At 45.5% G+C, this 17,617-nt stretch overlaps 1 protein-coding gene across 1 annotated transcript in view; it reads left to right on the forward strand.

Moving 5' to 3' along the window:
- Positions 1 to 17,617, forward strand: part of CFDP1 (craniofacial development protein 1) — a gene marked incomplete at its 5' end in the record, with an annotated part of 65,794 nt that overhangs the window by 3,440 nt on the left and 44,737 nt on the right. The window contains one exon of the mRNA XM_010017238.1: positions 15,673 to 15,777. Coding sequence (XP_010015540.1) covers positions 15,673 to 15,777 — 105 coding nt within the window. The remainder of the gene's footprint in view (positions 1 to 15,672; positions 15,778 to 17,617) is intronic.

Genomic DNA, 17,617 nt, shown 5'->3' on the forward strand with positions numbered 1-17,617 from the left:
GATTTTCCTGGGTTTTTTTCCTGTTCAAACACAATGTTCTGCTGGGTGAGAACAGCCAATGCTGTAGGATCACAGGGCCAGCATACAAAAGCCATGTTGTGTTCTGATGTATTACTAGATGACATACAGCAGAACTGCATTCCTGGTGCTCTGGGGTTGCAGGAAATCAGCATGCAATCTTATTTAAAGCCTGGGCATGACGATCTGTGTGTTGTAGGTTGAGTGTCATGTCCTAACATGAGCATAGATGTGTATGACTTAAAGGAGGGGGTTGATTTACAGGGAAGCTCACCTTGTGGGCTTCCTTCAGAACAGGAGTCTTCCACTTGTGGAACGGAATTACTTTTTTGTGCAATTTTTTGTGAAATATAGGACCCTTTAAAGCAGAGAGCTAGCAAAAACATCTGCCTTGAACCTTGTTGTTTACCTCTTTCTAGGGAAAAGGAAAGAAGCCACAGATAATTATGATAAGCCTAGAATTACTCAGGGGTTGATCTGCTTCTGGCATTGTAGATTTTGCATGGTGGTTACAGATTCAGTTTGCCAGTGATGCTCTTGCTTTTATCAGTAATATTAGTTGGAGTGGTTAGGGAAACTTCCTCTGTCCTTCAAAAAGTGGCTTGCCTTGTGAACAGAACATATCCAGGGATCCTAAGCTGCTGAGTTTGTGCTTTTGACATCAGTATCTTATCTGTAGGTTTTTTATAGCTGTAGCTAAGTTAGCTAAAGGCAGATTTTTCTGCACCAGTTGCTTTTCTAGTGTCCTTTGTACTGCTCAGTGTGGTTTCCCTTGGGCACTGGAAAGGAATCGATACAAGTTTCTACTAATTTTTGATCAAGTAGACAAAAGCTGGAGAAAAAAAGATGACAGGAGACTGTAATCCTGCAAAAACCACCAAGGGTGATGCGGGTTTTGTTTACAGCAGCCGTTGTATCAACAGGTTACAGAGCCAGCCACAGACACTGCAGCAAGCTCTGGGGACTGTTTTCTGCTGGTGCCAGAGTTACAACATGCTACTTCCTTTGATAGCAGAAAAATCCTTCAGTGTTTTTTGCCGCCATGATTTTTTGTGATAGTCAAAGCTGAAGCTTTTGTGTTGTTTGCTACATCTCACATCTCACATGCATTACACTGTTAGCTCTGGGTAGAATACAAGGAGTTACCACTGCTTACAGTGACTGCTACTTTCCCGTAGTGGCAGTATGTCAGGGCCAGAGGGCTGCTTTTCCTGTTGAATAGCGGGAGGTTGTCTTTGCACTACCCTAAAGTATGCAAATGCTCTGCATACCAAAGGCTGACTTCCATGCCTGGTGAAGCAGCTGGCACGTTGTAGTTTATAAAGGCCAACACATGGTAGTTGTGCATGTGCAGTTGTGTGTGTTTCTGGACCAAAAGAAGTGAAATGAGAGAGCTGCCTCTGTTGTGTGCCTTTCTAAATGGTTTGAGGCTACTTTTGAATGTTGCTCTTTTGAAAGCTTGAGAAGAATTTAGGTCAGTATTTAAGCACTGATAGATTCAGAGCACAAATTTTGACAGTCTGCTTACTGAAGCTCTTAACAGAAGATCATTTAGCCCTGATCTCATGTTGCAGAACAGTTAATTTTCTCCTGTAAGAAGATGGTATAATCTTCTTGCATGATTGGAGTAGCAGAAGTCTCTTGAAAGATACCTCCCAACTGCAGGGCTATACTAGAACAGTGAAAGACCTTCCTCTTTAAGCTGTCAGCTCCCCTATAGGTAATTGTTGCGCTTATTGTCCATTTTGATTAGTCTGTGCTTGTGTCAGTTGCTAATGCTGGATCTTTAGGCTCAGAGTATCACAATTTACCAATCGCCAAATAAAGAATCAAATGTAGCGGCTTTTAATTTTAGAGAATACATGATTTAGCATTAGCTTGTAAAACCAAAGCTTTTGAATCCTGGAACTAGAAACAATCTTTTACCTGTGTTTTCCAGTTGTGACTTTTCTGTCTGCTTTTCATTCCTCCCTGGTGTTAAATAGATTAGGAGCAGCAGGTGACTGTCATGCAGATGGCTGTAATTGTGGGCAGTGGGAGCAATTTGCAAAGGTAGTTCAGCATCTAAATGGAAGTTCAAGTAGTTTCTCCCTGACAGAGGAGATCAAAGCTCCTTTGAAGCCTCTGGTTTATGAACTTGCCTCACAATACAGGACATGTGGTTGCATTAATAGGGAATTGCATCCCTGGTGCCACGGTTTATCTGTTGCAAAATGTAATTGCTTTATGATGAGGCTGTTTTCTCTTTGACACTCCAAACTGCTTTGGCCCTTGGCTTTCTTTAAATTGCTGTTGTGCGTAGTGTAGTAAAATGGTTCTGTGCTCCTTCAAAGAAAGTCAACTTTGTGCCCATCCAGGACTGCAGCAGAACATGGGCTCTTATAAACAGAGCTGACCCAGCCCCCCCTGGTGTTCACTGCAGGCAGCGTAACAGCTTGCGGGGGAAGAGCAAAGTGAGGTTTTAGTTTTGAAAGTAGTAGGTTTCAAACGAAGACTAGGTTTTAGTTTGAAACATCTTCTGTGCACCTTCATTTGGCTTGTGGGAAGCAAAACAAAATGGAGAGGAGGAATGGTGAGTGGCTTGGGTGCTAATTCAGGAATGGGAAGCTTGTGTGACACCCTGCTTTGTTCTTACTTTGCAAATTCCAAGTAAAGGATTCAAATCTAGAAGCTTCCTATTTCTTGCATGTGTTCGTGAGGTTTAAAATCGAGAGCTTTACACACTTGGGTTATTCTGCTGCTGGGAATGTTGTCCTGGTACTGGTGAATTGTCATTCTGTAATGTGAGTGTTATGTTGTGTTGGCAAAACTGGCTTGTGCTGCTTCAGGGACCCTTGAACGCTTCCCTTTGTGCCTGAATAAAGCAGCCAAGCCAAAGCAAACCCATAGCAGGGCTCCACTCTCCATCTGTAACTGGGGAGAACCCTGCTCTTTTCCTGAAATCTGCCAGGGTGTTCCTGTCACAGCTCCCTTTGCTTTCCCTCAAGGCTGTCTTCTTCAGGAGCGCTAGTCTGGGATGTAGAAAGACTCCCTGCAAGTCGGGCAATGGCCTCAGGCCTCTGCACTGTGTTCCCTTCCTGCTCAGTCCTCACTACTGTAGATAGATGGTAAATAGCTGACTTCTCAGAAGCAATTGCTCCTGACCCTGGAGGGCTTGCAGATCAGATTTTGCATTAACCCTTGAGTTTTCTTCTTGAGCTTCTTCACTGCGTTTGCCCACCTGGAACCTGTTTCTTTCAGCACTCACATGTCTGTCAGGTGTTCCTGTGATGTGAGCAATTCTGGGCTTCTTGCCACACCTAGGGCGAGAACTTTCAAGCATGCTGAAGGCATCATTCTTACTGCAGAGTCACAAACTGCCAGAGCAGAGCCCTGACCCAGAAGCATGTACAGGCAGGGAACTGTAGGTTTACTGTGGGACCTTGCATAATGGATAAATGTTACTTTCATATGTGAAGGCTGAGCAGATGTGTGAGATTTTGCTGAGTTTGACTGAAGCTCATCTTTTCAGGTTGAGCTCCATAATCTATCTGTTTCTTAAGTGCCTATTTCCTGATTAATTTGGGCTGCTTCTGAAAGTATTCTTTGGTGTTTGCCCAGTTAAAGCTTACTGTTGCTTTGGAAGTTGGTGCTGGGATGCCCGTGTTTGGTGGGGCAGCAAGTCCGGCACCGTGCGCTTGCTGGGAGAGCTCTTAGCTTGAATTCACAGCCATGAAAACCATCTGACTTATGATCTTGCTCCGAGGGACAGATGATGACCCAATTCCACAGATATTGTTTGGGTTTTTTTAGATTGCTTTTAGGTGAGTTTTAATGAGGCATTTAGTGTAGAGGTATATATAAGGGAGCAGAAAGCTCTCTGATGTTTTTGAAGTTCTTGAAGGCTTTACACATAAAAAGAGGGAAAATCCTTAGCTTTCCTACAGAACTTTCTGTCCATGTATCTCACAGCACTTCTTAAAGAGGTGGTGTTATTCCCCCTTTGGGAATATGAAAACTGAGGCATGCTGGAGTTGCTGACAGCCACTGACTTATCAGGGCTCCTAGATGCCATGGCTCAGGATACCCAGGGGTTCAAGCTGAACTTGTGCATAGCATACATCTAATCAAACTGGAAGGGCCAGTGCCAAACATACTAGACAATAAGCAGCATCATGCTGAGTGTGTGACTCCCTTCTGGGTATAATTAATGTTTATATAGTTTTGTAAAAGGAACTGTGCAAGCGCATGTCAGATAAATTTGTCGGGGCTGTTCTGTGCGAGACATGAACTTCTTCTCTGGATAAGGGCTCTCTGCTGTTGACTCTTGTGGAAGACTGGATTTGTGACCTGCAATAGCCTCTGGTCTACTGCAGTATGACTGCTTCTATTTGTGTGTCCACTGTCCTGTGAGGAAACAAGTTTTATTGGCTACGGGTGCTGAGCAGAGCTGAGAGGCAGCTTGTGTTCAGGTTAGGGAAGGTGATGGTTCATAGTGCAGCTGTTGCATCATAAAGGCAAAATATAAGGCTTTTAAAGAGATACATAAAGTATCTGATTAATAACCAAATAGTTATCAACCTGAACCGGTAAAAACCCTAGTGATGTAAGTTTATATTTCATCTGCCACAGTTGAAGTGTGGGGTGAAAGAGAATCGATTTTCATTCGTTACTGTTTGTAAATGGTTAACATCTAGGATGTGTCTGAGGAAAAAAAAAAAAGAAAAACCACAAACTCCTTGCTCATTCTGTGTTGCTGGTGCACAGTTTTCCGCCTACCTCAGGGAATCAAGAAAAAAAGATTATTCAGAGGAGATTGTTCTGAAGTTAGAACTTAAGGACCTTAAGTTGGATTGGTGTGTTTTGGTGGTGAAATTCATGATTTTTTGAGCAGGAGAAGTGAGGTGGCTGGGGGCAGGTTCTTGTCAGGAGGCTTTCCTGTGCTAGTAGCAGCCCTTTCTCAGTTAGTATTACAGACATGCTTTGTACAGAAAGGACATTGACAATGGGAATTGTGTGGGCAGGGCTACAGGCCATGGCCAAAGTTTGGGGGTTTTGGTGTCCCACAAAGTCATCAAGGTCAACGTATCCTTTAGCTTAGGCCTGGTTGAGTGAGGTGGTGAGGTTTGAGCCCAGTCTGTGGTGTTAGCTGCGCTGCTGGACTCTTCACCTTGATGAGCTACTCTGGAGAGCTGTGCAGAGCTGGTTAAGGGCTGATCTACTCCCTCAGGGCAAGAAGTGCTTACCTGTGTGCAGCAGTGCTGGGGTTATGATTCAGTGTTCTGCAGTTGTACAACGCTGCTTCTTGGGGATTCCTTGATGCTGCCTCTCATTACTGAAATACTGGTTTTCTTTTTTAATCTTAGGTCTTCTGTGTGCTTGTTGAATACGCACCTATGTTCTAGACTGCGTACTGTTTCTAACCCCAGATCTGCTATCCTCTTCTGAGCTTCAACGCCTTGGATCCCAACCCTTTCTAGGAGAGAGCAGGTGGAAATGTCAGCAGGAGAAGTAGATTAGACATCTGAGAACAGCCTGAGCTTTCCAAAGTACTTGTTCAGCCTCTGGTTTCCTTCTCAGTGGCTGTGATATCCTCTCTGCTCCTTGTGTGACAACTGAGACCAACCAAATGTGACGAAGTTGGGAAATAAATGAGATGTAAGCCAAGGAGTTTGGGAGAGTAATACCTGTTTTATTGCTTTGCTTTCAAGACAGTTAAGGTAGCTGTCTTGAAAAGACAGAAGCTGCAGCTTCTGCTTCTTCCTGGCAAGCATCAAGCAGGAGTGGGGAGAGGCTGATGGAGTTAATGTATTTCAAGGGGAAAGGGGTAAAAAGAGCAGGGAATTTACTCCCACAAGTCTTGGGATTTAGAGCTGGCACAGAGAGCAATTTTAGAAATGTGTAATTGTCCATCTGTGTTCTTTTTCTCTGGTTTCAGCATGGCTCAGTCAGATGTGTTGGGCTAATTAGCACTGAGAACATGTAATACCGTTAACTCTCCTTACTTTGTGATGCTTTCCAGGAAATTCAGAGGATGAATAATAGGAAGGGGTTAGCAGCATGCTTGCACTTCTTGCTGGGTGTGAATCTTGGTCATTTGGTTTGTGCTCATGGGGTTTTGTGCAATGGTGAGTGAAGGACAGTTGCTTTTAAGATCAGGAGAAAGATCAGTAGTTTGGGTATGCATCTCACTGAGGTTTTAGGCAGTGTGGCACATGTCAGATCAAGGCTGATCTGTGTGAGACATGTTCCATATGTGGGGTTGGTTTTTGGGGGTTTGGTTTTTTTTTTTTTGTTTGGGTGGTTTTTTTTTTTTGGGTGGGTTTTTTTTTTTGTTTGTTTGGGTGTGGGTTTTCTTTTTTTTGTTTTTGGGTTTTTGTTTGCAAAAGCCGTTGCTGTATTGCTCATGTATGAGTGATTAGGCAAGTGAGCATTACCAGGATCTGTGTTCCAAAGCCTTATATTTGCAAAGCCCTGCCTTTTTTCCAGGTGGGTAGCAAGTGATACGCTACTTCCACTAGATGAAGTAGATGGGTGTTGCAGCTTAGATATGGAGGACAATTAACTGAACTAATAGTGACAGAGGAAGAAACAGCTCTTATTTTGTTGTGCTTTGTGCAATGGCTTTTGCTACAGTACCAAGGAAATGTTAGGAAAAGACAAACAAATTTCAGTAGCCCCTTAAAAAGCCACTCCAAAGCACAGCCTCTCGGAGGACTTTTGTTTCATGTTGGTGACCGGTGACACTAGATGTTCGTAAGATTTTATCCTTAGCCCTCCTTTGCTAAGGGATTCTAGAGAAATGGATTCTGGCCACTTTCCAGTGACATACCTCAATGAGGCGCTCACAGTGCAAAAACCTTGGCTTTTAAGGTTTTTCCAGAAATTTAATCTGAGCATTAGGAGCCTGGGGATGATGCCTTGGGACCATAAGACAAATCAAACCCTTCAGCATCGCATGTAATACCACTGTGACAGCAGTTTAGAGGTGGCAGTCTAAAAAGCAGCTGGTTGCTTTTCTACAAACAAGCAGCAAAATGCTGATTTTGGCATAATGGAGTGGAGGCGTCAGCCTGTTCCTGTCCTTAAACTATTGTTACTCTTGGAGATCAGAGCATGCCTCAATTATCCACACCTTATATTGGCTTTTTCCAATTTAAAACCAACTATTAGAAAACAGCTATTGATTTATTTTTTTTAATGGTTGATTGGTTTGGGCGTTTTTTGCAAGCCAGTAGGTGAATATGTTACCTTTCAAAAGACGCTTAAGCATGAAAGGGTCTTGGGGGCATGTTTTGATAACCTTTCCTCTGTGTGCATCCATTCCTTGATGCTTCAGAATTCCTTAGGGAATTCTAACGCTGTACTATGCTGATTGGCATGCCAGTGGCTCAGGGATGAAGTCATTAAGTGTGAGCAGGAGTGATGTTGTCTGCTGGTTCACCCAGAAGGCATTTGCCTTTCTCAGAGGCAGCTGCAGAAATGAAAACTTCGTAAACAAAGTGGCAAACCTAGCCAGAACTCTAAGCCAGAGCATTTGCTTCTGGAGTAAATCATGTTTCTGTTTGCTTCATGTGCTTTGAGAAGGGGAATGGTCTAATGAACAGCTTCTATTCAGGATCTTGATTAGTAGCTGTGCAGATGAGGCTTCTGCTTAGATGGCGGAACTGAAGCACAGAGAGGCTCTGACTTGCAACGTGTTGACACAGTAGTGCCAGCTTTGTCCAGTGCGTTATCTGGCTGTCACCAGCATGCTGACTCCTGTTGTCTTCCTTTATTTTACTATGCTTTTGAAAACTCTGAAATGATGGAGCAATGTCCACGTGAAAGTCATCTTACGCATCTAGTACTGTTTGATGCTTTTAAGGAAATCACTGATGTGTGCTATTTTCGTTTGTGCATTTCTGCTGGTCGTCAGTGTGATGAAAAAGAAGGCTCAGCTGGGATCCCCAAAGGTAGGAGGGGTCTCAAAGCATCTCCAAAATGATGGCTCAACCTCCAGATTAACTTGGGCATTTATAGGTCTTTCAAACCTGTGATATCTGGGGGCTACATCAGCATTGGGAACTGGATTACCGAACGTGTTCTCCCATCTTCAGGTTCTTCCAAGCGCTTTCTGCCTGCATGGTGTGTAGTTAGTGTGGAGATACGTAAGTAAAAATCCCACCCTTCCCCAGCAGGTGAGGGAGGAGGTGTTTCTGTACATGGCTCTCGGACGGTTCCCTGACTTATAAAAGTCTGGATACAGAAGGTGCTTAGAACCTCTTCAGGTCTTTCAGGGGCTCTTTTGCTATTAGTAAGGGGATCTTCTGTCCCTCTGTTCATGACTGCATCACAGGGGCCTCATATCCAGTCCCAGCATTTTGCTATTTGCCCTGTTTCCCTTGCTTCCAAGTGCTGTGTCATTCCTGACAGCTCCAGGCTCAGAAAGGGCTTTTGTTGTTTGGTGAGATTCTGGCAGAGCTGCTTTGCTGCCCTTGGGCCTCAGGTTTCCCGGGATGAGAAATGCAGTTTGCAAGGTGGACTTTTTTTTTTTTTTTTTTTTTCCTTCCTGTTAACTAAGAGATTCTGAAGCAAGAGGATTTCTGTGTTAGCCTGAAGGGAAGGCAAAGCTGTTTGCTGCCTTACTGTCTCATTAACACATTATAAACCAAGTAAAGCTTAGTCTGGCCTTTTTCCCAAGGGAATGTTTCTGCTTTGTAGTGTGTGTTGGCTCTTGTTGTGATCTGTGTAACCTTTGTGTCCAGAGTTCATAGCTGTAAGTGAATTTTGAACCTCTGACTCTATGATACTCCTTCCTTCAGCAAGAGAATAGATGCATGATATGTACATTGCACTACTTTTTAGGAGTTGTGGGGTTGCAGAGACCTATCTTTCTTTTGGTGTACTTGCAAGTTGTAGTTAACAGGGTCAGAACACTGCCATGCTCACACATACAGCAGCTACATCTGTTCACCTGGATTGCTTAACCCAGGGGTGTGTTCCATAATTTGAAGTTAATTCTTTTGAGAGGTACAAATAAAAATTATGGGATGCCTCAAAGGCTAAATGCATGGCTGGATATTTAGGCAGTGTGATGGGGCTGGCTGAGGGAATAGTTACCCAGAGAAGCAAGCAGAGACCAAGTGCTTGGAGAGATGTAAAACTGGGGTGGATAACCTCCAGTCAACAGGGAGGTGAAGCCTTGTGCCCTGGGCAGGGGTCAGCTACTCCAAAAAGCTGTGTTTGTTGTGCTCTACCTATTTCAAGGCCCAGTGGGAGCTCAGTAACTGCAGTGCTACTTCCCCTTGGATTTAGAGAGCTGGTTGCAGAAGCAGGAAAGCAGAAGCCCAAAAGGGGCCTGACAGCTTGGTCAGCATCTCAGGTGGCAGCACTGTCCGTCTGTTTTCTTTACATCTGTCACAGAATCTGTCATACAGGAGATGATGGAAAAGTGGTTGTTTCCTTCAAGGCTTACAGGGTCAGGATATGGATGTCAAAAAGTACTTTTTATGCATTACTGATGTTAAAATACTGTTCATCTCTGTTCTCAGATGAATTGGTTTGAGGTGCAGCCTGGGCTGGCTGCTTGTACAGAGCACACACCGTGCATGAGGAGCAGCACCAGCCAGCAGCATGGCCCTTGCCTGATGCCAGGAGACCTCTGATGAGATTGGTTTCTGTTTAAAAAACAGCCAGCAGCTTCTGTGCTGATAGGCAGCCCACAAAATTATCAGTCACTCCAGCCTGGTCTTGCCAGTGTTGCTTCAGGGAATAGGCTCAGTTTCCCAGGGAACAGCTTCTCCCACCTGGTTTGAAGCTTTGGAGAATGTTGGGGTTTTTTCTGAAAGGGAGAAAACAAATCTTTTACTTTGAAATCAGAAAAGTGTTGGGACCTATTAATTTTGTCTCTCTTTGCTTTGCACCAGGCAATCCAGCATAAAGTAAATACATACCCAGTGGGCAGGCAGGTGTAGCCTGGAGGTTTAGTTGTGCAGGGACTTAATTCTCTCCTGGAAGGTGCTGAACAAGTGAACTCCAGTGGCTTCAGGCTCTTGCAGGCTGTATCACCTGCCTCTCAACAGTGCATCTGCAAGTGTTCAAGGCCAGGTTGGACAGGGCTTGAAGCAACCTGCTCTAGTGGAAGGTGTCCCTTCCCGTGGCAGGGGTTTGGAACTGGATGAGCTTTAAGGTCCCTTCCAACCCAAACCAGTCTGGGATTCTATGATCTGTCTGTAGGAGGTATCCAGGACATGGCAGCTCAAGCACAGGAGTCCACCAAAAAAATATTCTGGCAAAATATTCCTCTTTGCTTAGAAGGGATTAGGAGTTTTTTGCCAACTGCTGTAGACGAGTATTGCTTGCTCCTCAAGTGATCATTCCAGAAGGATGCAGGACTACTTAATGAGGCTAGACAAAGACTGGGAATATGGGGGTGGGGGGAGATAATTAACCTCATTTCCCCCCACCTTGGTCTGTGATTCCCCTGAGCTAACAACATTAAGATCATGTGGAAAGTCTTATAATTGTGTCAGGTCTAAACTGAGGCAGGTTTCCCAAGTGGGGACTGTGTGTCCTGAGTATGAGTGGTAAAGAGCTGACATTTTCCAGAGCTTCCACTCTCGCTCTCCCTTTCTCAACATGGAGGTGAGGAGAGATGGTACCTTTGTGCCACTGCAATTAGGGATCTTAACTGTCTTCTCAGCTCCAAGTCCCCTTATACCTGAATACCAACATGTGCTTCCTCAGCCTGATGTGCACCAGGCATTTTGAGCAGGAGAATGCAGTTGTATTGAGCCACGTGGAGGTAAGTTGGAGAGATTTAGGCATTTGGGATGCACAAAGTTGCTATTACACAGCAGTCTGTGGACAGAAGCCTTCAAGCCTTCTTGATGTGGCTGTCTGTCTTTCCCAGCGCTCCCTGTCCTGTCTTAGAGACCCTGCCTCCTTTTCCCCTCCCTGCTGATTCAGTTCTGCAAGGGCTTGCAGGGCACCTTGCTGCTGAGCCAGGTGCTTTCCTGACACTGCATCCTTGGCATCCATTATGCTAGCTCTGTTTCTTGCAGACAGGACTGGGCTCAGCTATGCTAGAGCAGAGGCACCTGATCACTGCACTGGGGTGAGTCCTGGGGCACTGGGGCTGTGTGTGCCATGGGACCAGGAATGGTATGATGTGCTGGATCAGGACCTGCTTCACGCCTGGTAACTCTGCACCTATTGTATGACCTGAACACAAGAGACAAGCTGGTGTATCAGACTTGCTCTGCCACTGAACCAAAACATGAAAATATGGGTTTAACCCCAGTTTGCAGATTAGCTGGAGCTGTGTGAACAGGGTGCTCATTTTAGCCTGTATTTCTCCTTCCTGGTAGCTGCTTAGGTGGCTAGGCAGACTGCTGAATGCAGGTCAAACACTTCTTAAATTAGGATGCTACAGTTCAGTACTGTGTGTGCTCAGCAGAATGACTCCTGGGACAGCCTGTGTCTTGTCTTTATCTGGTTTGGTGCCCAGCCTACATGACTGGGGCCTTTTCCATGCATGTAGGTCACAGCATTTCAGTTGGAAAAGAAGAAGGGAAGGGTGACAAGTTCTTCAGTGGAAGTTGGAAGTAACGTACCCATAGCTGGGGACCAAAACAGCAGGATGGGTGGGTTTGACTATGCTGAAATGCTTGGGTACCACTTTGAGCTTGGTTCAGAGATGGAGTGTCCTCAGTTAGGAGGACACCCCTTAAGTATCAGAGAGACTTAGTGATCTAGTTTCTTGCATGTTTTCCTTGTAACTTTGTATATGGAAGACCTTTCTATTTTACTGTTGCACAGCACCTTCTACAGTAGCATTGTCAGTGTACCAGGCTCCAGCACAGTCCAAAAAAATTAATAACTGTTCTGTGTCTTGAAAGTCTTATTATGCAATTTAATAGCATAGTGATATAATGAAATCTTTATGGGAAAGTGATGAGAGCAAGTGGTTTTGTGTGTGAATTACAGGGTCTGCAAGCAGGCAAGACAGTAGCTACTTGTTTTGTTCCTGACAATATACTTATTTTCATGTTTATTCCTGGATTACAATGTGTGAATAGCATCCCAGTAAACAGTCAGACGATTAGTTATTTATCAAGTATTTAAAAGTGAAAGGTCTTGTAATTTTCCTTAGTAATGACTGTGATTTCTTCCAGCTGGATTAATGGCTCTCATTTCTCCCCATGATGAACAAGAAATGTTTTGGTTTCTACATGGAGAGTTATTGTGTCCCGTAATAATGCAGACCAGAGGATTTTTTTTTTTTACTTCTTGGCCTGGGATCTGGAAAAGGTTGAAATGTGCATAACCTGAATTAATACCTTGTAAAGCCCTTTAATATTCTTGTCACTCCTGTGGAGTGGTTCAGTAGTTGCTGCTGGCATCAGCCCAGCCTCAGAGCTGCTTTTGTTTCAGTTTATGAGGAAATCAGTGGGTCTTGTCGTGGAATTGCCGTGAAAGGTCACTTTTAATTACATTTCTGGTGCATTCCTCTGTCCCCAGCTGGCCAGTCCTGCTGGAACAGGTTGCCTGCAGCTTTGCAGCTGAGTTTCTGCAGTGGACAGCTTCAAAAATACATGCTAAAGCAGCTGCTGGCAGGCCAAAGGGAGCAAAAAAGGGAGTTCCATACTGTACCCAGCCATTGCTGCTGGTACCTTGAGGTGGTGGAGGACACAAGTATCAAAGCTGAAGTGCCTTGTCATTGAAGGGCTGTGTATCATGTTGAGGGGCCTCAGCAGGTAGATGTTTCTCTCTTCTCACCCTTTCTGGGACTGAACATCTTTCTGCTCCAAGAGCTGAGCCTGTCCAACCAGCAGCATGCTAATTCTGTCAGACTTCAGGCTAGCAAATCCCTGGAGCCATTTTTCATATGCATCTTAGCTTGATGTCTTCTTTTACCTCAACAGGCAGGACAGACATCAGTCAGTTTTGTCTCTGGGTTGGAGAAGGAGGCTGGAAGTACTCATGAAGTTAGGATTCAAGCTCTGCTACAACCTTTGAAGACTTGCTCCCCATTCATAGAATCCCAGACTGGTTTGGGTTGGAAGGGACCTTAAAGCTCATCCAGTTCCAATCCCCTGCCACAGGCAGGGACACCTTCCACTAGGGCAGGTTGCTCCAAGACCCATCCATCCTGGCCTTGAACACTCTAAGGATTGTGCCTGTCCAAACCCTGTTAAGCTATTTAATTTCCCTATTCTTGTATGAGCTGAGCTGCTTCCTTTCCAACCCCTTCTCTTGGTCCTACACTCTTTGGGTCCCAGAATCATGCAGGGTTTGGCTGGGATCTAACCTAGGAGCAGGTCCTGTGGCTGTATCAAGGCCAGTGTAAAGGGTTTTTTCCAGGCGTGTGGTTACTGTGCTGCGCCTCTTGAATTCCAGCATGCTCAGGGCCTGCCTGATGTTTCTCATGGCTGCTTGTGTGCTCTTTGTATGCCTCTGATGGCACAAGAGTTCAGGGGATGACGGGAAGAGGGGGGCCCATGCCAGAAACCAACACTGCAGAGTGCATGAGAAATGGTGCTGCTCCACAGCTGGGCAGGGCATGGCACCGGCTATTTGGCTGCTGTGTTTGACACTGAATAGACTGTGTGACTGTATTCATCTGTACCTGGCACTTGTGGCTGGGGGAGCATTGTGGGGCGTTCTGGCTGATTGCAACACAAAGACACCAACTTTATTCTGTTGAAGGAAACTGGATGTACAGTAACCTTTGGTGTGTGACTCCTGTTGCTGAGTACTCTCTGCAGTTCTTGTGTCCCAACATAAGAAAAACATGGAGCTGTTGGAGCAAGTCCAAAGGAGGCCATGAGGCTGATAAGGGGGCTTGAGCACCTCCCATATGAAGACAGGCTGAGGAAGTTGGGGCTGTTCAGCCTGGAGAAGAGAAGCTGTGTGGCGACCTCATAGCAGGCTTCCAGTATCTGAAGGGGGCCTATAAGGATGCTGGGGAGGGACTCTTCATCAGGGACTGCAGCGTTACGAAAATGGGGAATGGCTTTAAACTGAAACAGGGGAAGTTCAAGTTACATATCAGGAAGAATTTCTTCCCTGTGAGGGTGCTGAGGCCCTGGCACAGGCTGCCCAAGGAAGCTGTGGCTGGCCCATCCCCGGCAGTGTTCAAAGTCAGGTTGGACAGAGCCTTGGTCCAGGCCAGGCTGGACGGGGCTTGGAGCAACCTGCTCTAGTGGAAGGTGTCACTGCCCGTGCAGGGGGTTGGAACTGGGTGATCTTAAGGTCCTTTCCAACCCAAACCATTCTATGATGGTGCATTTGGGATGTCCTAAATTGTGACAATGCTGTAGCAAGGCTTTTGTTTCTTCCTACACTGTTTTTCCCCATTTCCCACCTCTTTCCAATCTGATCAGCGCCCACTTCTAAATATTCATAACATGGATTTGTCTCTCTCCCTGTGACTGCTGCTGGTTTGAAAGGCATGTGACAGTGCAGGGGGGAAATGGGATTAATCTGCACTGGCAGGATCAGGCAGAGAAGGAGGTGTACAGCACAAGAAATTATTCTTATTTCTGAACATGCCTTTTCCACCGAATTTGCAGTATGCAGAGAAGGAGGAACAGTTTCCCTTCCCTAACAGCTTCTTTGGGTGCTGTCAGGATGGGGACATGTGTGCACTAGTTGTATGCAAGTGGGATTTCAGGGCGTCAGTGCCTCCAGGCTTAACAAACGACTCCACAGTGCTTCCCTTCTTGAAGCTCAACCCAACAGTAACCCATCTGGGTCTGCAGCAACTTGGGTTTATCCATGTCCATCAGCCAGTTCCTGCATAGAAGCTGCAGTGTCGGGTTGGTGAGTAGGAGGCAAACTGTGATTAGCCTGACTTGTAACCAGGGCAGATCCTGTGACTAACAAGGATCAAGGAACAAGGGAGCAAAATTATTAGCTTGGCAAACCAGGGCAACCTCATTAAGAACTCCTGAGAGTGTGGAAAGTGTGTCACTGGAGGCAGGTGATTGTAAATGAGGGGCTAAAGTAGCTGGGATTTCTAATAATTACTGAGTGTGTTTTCTAGAGATTCACTCTCATGTTTGTAAATTATACCCTGCTGTGGATGCTGTATTTTTTAAAGTTCAGTAATTTGCACCCTCAGGGCCTCAAACAAAATTTAAGTAGAAAATCAGAGCAAATTTCTGTGTTCTGCCTTGTCAGAACTTTTCCTCTCATTCCCCATGGCCAAAGCCAGTTTCTGTGCTCTGGTTTGGGATGCACATGTTGCCAAGCCTGTGAGATGAGGGTAGCAGAACAGCTGTGGCATAAAAGCTGCCTCACTGACCCACAAATGAGGAAATCAAGAGTCCAATTAAGAGCCTGGAGTTACCCCCAGTGACCTGAGCAGAGCTTTTAGTAGCTGCTAGTGAGACAGGCCTGCTTGAATGAACAAACACTCCTGATTGTTTGAAGAAAAAAAAATCCATTCCTCCCCCAGCTCTCATTAGCTATTCTTCCTTTTTTCTGCCATGAATATTGGAGGGTTTGTCATTGGCATGAAATCTTGACAGGATGCCTGTTCTTCAGCCTGAAACTGGTGGAGGTGGTGTCTGTGTAGATGGTGAGGGGACTTCTGCACCTCTTTCTGTGTTTCCTTGGATCTTTGTTTTTGCTGTCGTGAGTACAGCTCTTCCTTATCCTCTGTTTTGTCTCCTTTTCCTCCAACAGAGTGACTAAAGAAGTGGACTCAACCTCAAAAGAAGCTAAAGCTTTTCTGAAGCAGCAAGAGAAATGGCAGTCTGCAGCTCCAGCTTCCCTCCCAACAGTCTCTGGGTGAGTATGTTGTTTCTCTGCCCAGATACAGACCCTTAGTGAGCAAGACAGCACTCAGCCTGCAGTAAAGGCTGTGTGGTATTTAAGCTAATGGGTAATTGTTTTCTGCAGGATTTCAGTGGGAGCAAGACTAGGCCTGGAAGGTGTGATGGGAGGGGAGGGAAGTGGGGGAAGCAACTGGTGAGTCCCCATGACTCACTTCGTAGGTTCAGCCTTGAATTTCTCAATCCTCATAAATCATTCTTCCTAGTAAGGAAATACTGTTTTGAATGTCTCAAGCAGCCTGATGAAACTGCAGGTAGCCAAGGAACATGCTTGGGCTTGCCTGCAGTTCCTTTGGCAGGTGCTTCTTGGGACCATAAAAAGCTATGACAGGCTGGACTGTGGCTTCTTATAAACTTTGGGGGAGCATTTGAATATGATATGCCTTTTTGATGTTCTCTAATATCATTTCAATGTGGATTTGTCTTTTTGTTCAAGCTCTAACACCTAATTCTGAGATTATCATAATGCTTGTCAAAGATACGAAGAGGTCAGGTCGCCTGAGCATCTGACATACCCCTCTGTGGTTCTTGATGAGCTTGGGAGATCACCTGCTTCTCAGGAATAGAGGAGATGCTTCTGTGTTCCAGCAGTGATTTTTAAGTCAGTCATTTACATTTATATTTAAAAGACATAAGCTGCATATGATTTCGTCACATAGAAACAACACCCATCAAATAAATACATTGTCTTTCCCATTTGCTGAAGAGCAGTTCTGCAGAGTGAGTTGAGGCTGCCTTACCCGGATACAGGCTGTTACTCAGTTGCTGTAGCCGGATTGTCACTCATTTTTCCAGCTAATTGCTGGATTGCTTGTAGTTAGATCAGGGCAGTGAAAGCATAGTAAGTGTGTGTGTGATTTGACAGCTGCTGTTCCCTGAGATGAATGAATGCATAGATGAGCGTATTCATCTTGCTGTTGTTCATGCTGCACAAGGGTTTGTCCCTGCAGAGCTCATTAATTGTAACTTAAGTGTTGTGTTACGGGGTTTTGTGCTGGAAAACTTGCCTTGACTTGGACTGGCGCTCTTTGTTCAGTCTGGGCAGGCACAAAAGTGGTTTGGGTGGCAGCTGAAGTTGGGGCACTTCCTTGCTCTGCACGCTGCTGGTGGTCCCATCCCTTCAAACCTGCCTTCCAATTCCCCCAGCAAATACCCTGCTGCTCTGAGTCCAGGCAGGCTTGGTAGCCCACTGGGAAAGCCCCATGGGCTGCTCACCTTCCTGCTCTTTGAGATCCAGGTTTCCTCTGTGTCTTGCTGGCCCAGAGGAGGAGGTGGGTGGCCAGTGGGCCTGCACCACTGCTACTGAACCACCATTACCAGGGTGCATGGCTGCTTGTGCTGGAGCTCTGGTTGCTCAGCAGAAATAGCCAGAGCTCAGTTTGAGTTAGTGCTACAGGTGAAGGATCCACATCAAATACGGAAAAAATGGAATAAAAATTAATGTAAGAAATAACGAGTTCAAGGACTCTAAACTTCAACTTCCCTCCAGTGTGATTATTTTGGTCACAGCTCAATTAGATTGTCATTCAGTTTGCTCATGTGTGATGTCCTACTGATTGTTGCTTGCCCAGAACATGAGCTGGCCTGGTCACAGGGAGGGGAGGGGGAAAATACCCTGGGCTTGTTTGTCTCATCTTCTTTCAGAGCAGCAAACCCTGATGCAGTGCAGCCCCATGTGCATTCCATCTCCTAACCTGCTGCAGAGTGTCCTGGGTTTGTGCAGTGATACTACAGCTGAGGTGTAGCAGTGGCATTTTGATCAATGTGTGGAACAGCCCAGTGCTCTTGAGGGTTCA

The sequence above is a fragment of the Nestor notabilis genome, unplaced genomic scaffold (genome assembly GCF_000696875.1).
Source record: "Nestor notabilis isolate BGI_N333 unplaced genomic scaffold, ASM69687v1 scaffold10416, whole genome shotgun sequence".
Lineage (NCBI taxonomy): Eukaryota > Metazoa > Chordata > Aves > Psittaciformes > Psittacidae > Nestor > Nestor notabilis.